Genomic DNA, 6,726 nt, shown 5'->3' on the forward strand with positions numbered 1-6,726 from the left:
CTGGGTGATAGGGTATTGCTATGCCCAACTGTTTCAGGCACCATTATATCACTCTCCATGGTGATTGTACCATTTTATAGTCCCACCAGCAGTATCTGAGAGTTCCTGGTTCTCCACCCCCTAGCCAACATTTGTTATGTTATGTTTTTTTTTAATATTCTTAATATATAAAAAGAACATTGGCTGTTTCCGATAGTGATTTAATTTACTCCCATCAGTCTTTTTTTTTTTTTTGCTTAATAAGATTTTTTTTTTTAATATTCTTAAATTATAAAAAGAACATTGGCTGTTTCCGATAGTGATTTAATTTACTCCCATCAATATTTTTTCTTTAGAGTGTTACTGGAAATACCTTTCTGACTAATTTTTTTTTTACCGAACTTAATATCAGGGTTCAGACTGCCAAGGTTCTTGGGTTCACTCTGCAGGCCAGTGTGTACACTGCAGTATACCAAGCGTCACACAGTTACAGTGCATTTTCGTTTCCCAGTTTGCAGATACTCAGTACTTTCTGCTGATTATCCAGGATCTTTGGTGGTTCTTCGTTATTACCTTTTTCTGTCAAATGTTTGTAAGTTGCAGCCAATATTTGTGGCATTAACTGGTGGAGTCAGCGACAATTAAATTCTTTTTCGTCTTAAATTGCTTTTCACTATGAACTTATCAAAGACCAAAAAAAGGACTTTTGGGTTCAAGTGCCTTATTATATCCTGTGTACTTACCACAACAAATGTTTGGAGAAAGGTACCAGTTTATTTCAACAAATGTATTAAGTACCGACTATCATATTTCATAGGTAGCTCTGGTGGAGCTGTTGAGTAAGCTAACCTCAAGATCTGGTTCAAATCCATTAGCCATTCCTTAGGAGAAAGTTTGGAGTTATCTTCTACCATAAAAATCTACAGCCTCGGAAACCTGTATAAAGTCACTAGGGGTTGAAATTGATATGATGGCAGTGGGGTAGTTTGTTGGTTTGTTTTTATTTCATGAGTCCTATGGCATAGCTGGTTATATATGGGCTACTAACTGTAAGCTATGTATCGTTCAAGCCCACCAGGTGCCCCTTGGGAGAAAGGTGAGGCTTTCTGTTTCCATAAAGATTTACAGCCTGGGAAAACCTTGGGAGCCAGTCTACTCTGCCTTGTAGGTTTACAGTGAGTCACAATTGGTAACATTCTATTTCATTGATTTTATGACGGGCATTTTAACATTGTCTCTCAAATCAAGTTGTCTTCCAATTAATGGCAAATCAGAGTGTACTTGATAACTCTTAGTGTTCTAAATACATACATGTTTGTGTATGTATGTATTCTAACCAGTGACACCATCGATTTGGTAAACTACGGTATATACCTGATATTAGGAAGATGAAGAGGATTGAAATCTGCTGTCAAGGGGATCCCAGCTATCAAGTTGATTCTGACTCAGAGATACCCTGTAGGAAAGGAGAGGATGATGCTTCTTAGGGTTTCTGAAACTAAATCTTTACAGGCACATGCAGCCTCATCTTTCTTGTAGTTTCTGATAGAATTTGAAATGCCAGCTTTGTATTTAGCACAACATTTAACTCACTGGCCTACCAAATTTAAGTCAAACTCACTGCCATCCAATCAATTCTGACACTGTGTAGTATTTTTAAGACTAAAATCTCATCTTTCTGCCTCAAAGCAGCTGGTGGTGGTTTGAACCACAGACTTCATAGTTAGCTGTCTAGTTCTTAGCTGACAGCGTCACCAGAATTCATTTAAATAGCTGTGTAAAAATAAAAATACAACACAATAAATGCTGTATTTGCATATGCTTGGAAACAAGAAATAAAGGCAGTCGGTTCCTGTTTCATTGGGAATTTATGTGTAAGGTAGAACGGGTACATAAGTTCTTATTTAGGCTTTGGCACGTTGGACTGCTAACCACAAGGTCAGTAGTTTGAAAATAGTCACACTGTGGGGGGAAATGAGGCTTTCTGCTCCCATAAAGATTTACAGTCTTAGAAATCAACCGTGGGTAGTTCTTGTCCTATAGGGTTGCTATGAGTCAACGTCAGTTTAGTATTTAGTTCAAGGAAAGATTCAGAGCCTTTTCAGTGATGTATAGCTGTACATGTAGCAAGTGCATGGGATTATAATGAAGAGTTTGTGGTCAGTATGAGTTAAACATTGTGCACGCTTGGTAATTCAAGCCCACCCTGACCCTGAAATTAAAAATGGGTGGTCTGCTCCCGTAATGATTTGCCATCTTGGAATTGCACTGGAGCAGCTCTGCTTTGTTGTCTGGGTCACTGGGTCAGGATACATTCAGTGGCATTAGGTTTGGGTTTGGTGTTCCCAGTTGATGCAAGCATTTCAAAGTGAAGAGGGGTTTATATCACCTTGGAATAAATCAAGGCAGCAAAAGGGGCAGCCGACCACACTGCTTTGAATGTGTGTGGCTCTCCATAGTCCCTCCAGTGCTCTGGTCCTGACAGATCACTGAGTCTCCCATTCCAGCATTGGATCTGGTCATTTTTTCCTGTTGCCGTGGCACCCAAATTGGAAAAATTTCTATCTCTTCGTCTTTTGCTTCATCAGTCATGACTGAACTAGTTTGAAACCATGGTGTAAAGGGCAAGTAGGAAATGCCCACATATTGAACATTTGTTATCTGGGGTCTGTCTTCAATCTCTCCGTGAATAATGGAGATCAGAAAAAATTTTACAGCTGAGCTAACTGGATGATGACTTGGTCATAGCGTGGCATGGCGTGGCGTTGTTGACTGGATGCACAGTGAAGTGTGCAGGCGTGAAGAGGCCTGCCACTTTGGAGGTGGGAAGTAGGGAGAATCTGCATATGTGCTGGGAGAGGAACAGGAGATCTGCTGCAGGGAAAGGCTTCGACTGCTTTTTTTTTTTTTTTCAGAGGGACTGCATCTCAACACTTTTGCTTAGGAAAATTAATCACAGTTGAATGTGGATCTAGAGCAATTCACTATAGATCAATGGAGGTTTATGTTTTAGGAAGTTAGTAAACTGACAAAAATCTTAGTAATACTATTTTATGGTTGCCATCTTACAAACTAAATCGTACTATCATTAAACCTAAACTATCGTCACATGAGTGACCTCAAGACTATGCCAGTGATCAGCAGGTTCCACAAGGAGCCTTCCTCGGACACAGTGGGACATAATAGGAGCTTTTTTCCCTCAAGTACCTCTAAGAACCAAGTGTATGAATTTGGGGAAATTTATTGTGGGTGTTTTTTGTGGATCTGTTGCGAAAAATGTACTGGTTCCATCAGTATTTTCTTGACCTTTTCAACATTACTGGATCTGACCTTTTAGCTCAAACTTTGTGTCTTGAGTTTTTATTAGTAAAAAAGAAAAATTATAAAGCCTTTTATTCTGCTGTCAGTTCGTTGTGAGGCAAAAAGCCGCCAACTTATATTTCATGGAATCTGGTGTGTAAGGTAAAGACTGTTGTGGTGCTAATGAAAAATTCAAAGCAGAGTCCGCTTCATTCACACTGAAAACCTTACAGTTATGCTCATTTGACATATCCCAGTTCATTTTTTGTAATCTTTTAAACAAGTTAATAAAACTCACTGGTAACTTGCTTTTTCAACAGCAAAGAATAGTGGTTGGATATTTTTGGTGAAGGTTTCTTTGGGGGACAGGAAGTTGATTGGAAATAAAGTTGTTTCATCTAAAAGAGCAAAGGCAGATGGAAATAAAGACCAAGACACACTTAGAACCAGTACTGACTCAGCAATCTCTAGATAGATGGTGCTCTTGCATTCCATGGTAGTCTGTCAGACTGAATTAGTGAGTTCTAGGAAGGATGCTTCTTTCACTTCCCTAAGACCCCCCATGTACAGTCCAGAGAGTTCCTTCGTCGGTCAGTGTATGTTACGGTCAGACACCAGTCTCCCGAAGCTGGCCAAAGTGACCTTTTGCTCTTAAAATAGCCACTGCTCTTGCTTTCATTACCCAAAGCTTAAAATTTGGCTTGTTAGAATGAGTTCTAAAATTAGGATTTTCATTTTGATCGATGGAACTGCTTCATTAAGCTCCTTTGTCAATTAAAGTTTTTTTCAAAAGCAAGATCCAAAATAATGGTTTCGGGAAAATAAACCCTTGTTAGGCTGCGACTTACCTACTACCCAGAAAGATGTCTCTCACTGTTTTAAAAATGTTTTATTTCACCATGCTTATGTATTTGAATATATTCAGTAGTTTAAAATACAAAATGCAGTTATTAGTCTATAACCTCTTGAAATTCCCAGCCGAGAGTGTTTTCTTTAGAAAGGCACACTCTTAAATAAGCTGGATTGTTAGGCAGTTTACCAGTCTACTGTACCTCATTGGGCATTCACTTGTGGACCTCTTTTCTGCCAACTAAAGAAACATTGAGCTGCTTTACTCCTCTGCCTTCCCACCCAGAAACCGTGTCAGCATGGTTGCCTGGCTACCTGCTCATGAAGGACTTGATTAATAACAAATTGGCAATTTAACGAGCCACTTCCATGATCTCCAAAGAAACCAAAAAACAAATACAATAATTAATCTTGCCAACCGAAGAAGAAGTGACTGCATGAAGTGAGTATGCTTTTTTGAACTGTTTACAGTAACTGGGGCATTAACTTACTGAAAGTTCCATTTAGGTAAAGCGGGCTTTGCTGAAGTTGAGCGGTCTGTGTATATTTGGATCTTGACGAATGGTGACTTAAAAGTAACTCCCCATACCTCAAGATGTAAATATACCCTTTAATCTGTAAGTTAAAGCCTAATTAATTGTAAAAAGGAAAATGAGAAGAAAAATTAAAAAGCATACTCGCTGCAATAAGACTAGAGGAGGACCACATTTTTAACAACATCCTCTAAATTTGTTCCTAAACTCTGGGAAGGCAAGTTTTGGATGCTATAGATTTTTGTGTGTTTATGGCATCTCTACAAACACAACCACAAATGAACCAGTGTAAACAAGTGAACTCTGAGAACAGAATAAGAGTGTCCAAAAATGTTAAAGATCAAATTATACAGTGGATTGCCCTTTTAAGACAATGTTTTCCTGTTGTTTATAGGTGACGAAGGACATGTAGAATTTTCTCATCTCTAGTACAAGTTGATTCATTTGTCTTGGCTCTTATTTCAGGTGTTAAGTTTGGTTTCACTGCCATCAAGTCAATTCCGACTCAGCGAGCCGCCCAATCAGACAGAGTAGAACAAGACAGAGTAGTAGAACTACCCCTGTGGGTTTCTGAGAGTATAAAATCTTAGCGGGAGCAGAAAGCCGCCTCTTTCTCCCTCTAGTAATAGGTGTATTTCCAGAGTTTTTCTGACGTTCTAAGACTTTTGTTCTATTGTGTTATGTACTGCCTTTAGAAAATGTCTTTTTTCTGATAGAACTTTTATAATTCTTATCTCTAGGCTCATACATTTATATCACACAGTGCATGAGGAATTGCTGATGTTTAACCGGCTTCTCTCTTTTTTTTAATGCGGAAGTACATGTAATTGAAACAAGGACTCTATTTCAGGTGCCCTTCGTTTCAAGAGAAAGATTATTGGATTAAAAGATGAGTTTTATAATCGCTACATAATGAAAAGCTTTTTATTTGAACCAGTGGTGAAAGCATTTCTCAACAATGGATCTCGCTACAACCTGATGAACTCTGCCATAATAGAGATGTTTGAATTTATTAGAGTGGTGAGTTCTCTAGTTTTTGATTGAGAAAACTTATTATGTAGTAATGAGTTTTCTTTTGTTGTTCAATTTGAGATTTTTGTGGGGGGACTTTTCTTAACTTGTCTCCTGTGTTTCCAATGAGCAATTTACTAATAATTCTCCAGCATTGCTGTGTGTCAGCATTGTGTGTGGCATGCTTTCAAAATACACTCCTCCAGATACTATCCCAGCTCTGCTGCCTTAGAGCAGTGGTTCTCAACCTTCCTCGTGTTGTGGTGATCCCCAACCACAAAATTATTTTCATTGCTACTTCATAGCTGTAATTTTGCAAATGTTATGAATTGGGCGACCCCTGTGAAAGGGTTGTTCGACCCCAAGGGGGTAACGACCCGCAGGTTGAGAACCGCTGCCTTAGAACCTCCTCAAGCAGGAGGACATCAGAATCCAGGATTGACTAAAAGAGCCAGTGTAAGGGATGCCCTTTTACGTTTCCTACAGTTGCCATCACAAAATAGCATCAAGTAGGTACCTTTAAAAAGGAAAAATTCATGTTCTCACTTTCAGAGATTGGAAGTCTTAATTGACCCATTAGCTAGGCTTTTCCCCTCCTCTCCCCTCCTCCCAACCTCGCAGCCTCCAGGAGAGGGCCTGCATTATCTCTTACAACCTCAGGAACTCACACAGTGTCTTCCACCTGTTTGACACACTGTCTCCATCCATGTCTGTCTGCCTTTCTAACCTGTCCCAGAAGGAATTAGGATTAGGGTTAATTTTACCCAGAGGCAGACCCCATTTCTCCAAGCCAGGTCGCATTCATAGGCATAAGGGGTATAACTTCAACAAACCTTTCTCAGGGATACAATTCAGTCCAAAACAATTGTTTATAAAATAAACTTCTTTGGTTAGGGTTAATAATTTACAATTAAGCCTCAATATGTTAAAATGTTTACCTATCTCAATTCTTTTCTATAGGAAGACATAAAATCATTAACTGCTCATGTAATTGAAAATTACTGGAAAGCACTGGAAGATGTAGATTATGTGCAGACATTTAAAGGATTGAAAC

General features: G+C 38.9%; 1 protein-coding gene across 1 annotated transcript in view; it reads left to right on the top strand.

Annotated features, from left to right (window-relative positions):
- PPP4R3A (protein phosphatase 4 regulatory subunit 3A) overlaps nucleotides 1-6,726 on the top strand; it is a 30,974-nt gene that overhangs the window by 18,923 nt on the left and 5,325 nt on the right. Inside the window, exons 11-12 of the mRNA XM_045288120.1 lie at nucleotides 5,512-5,681; nucleotides 6,633-6,726. Of these exons, the coding sequence (XP_045144055.1) occupies nucleotides 5,512-5,681; nucleotides 6,633-6,726 (264 nt within the window). The remainder of the gene's footprint in view (nucleotides 1-5,511; nucleotides 5,682-6,632) is intronic.

Source organism: Echinops telfairi, unplaced genomic scaffold (assembly GCF_000313985.2).
Source record: "Echinops telfairi isolate 266 unplaced genomic scaffold, ASM31398v2 ScPeMD7_18;HRSCAF=68, whole genome shotgun sequence".
NCBI lineage: Eukaryota > Metazoa > Chordata > Mammalia > Afrosoricida > Tenrecidae > Echinops > Echinops telfairi.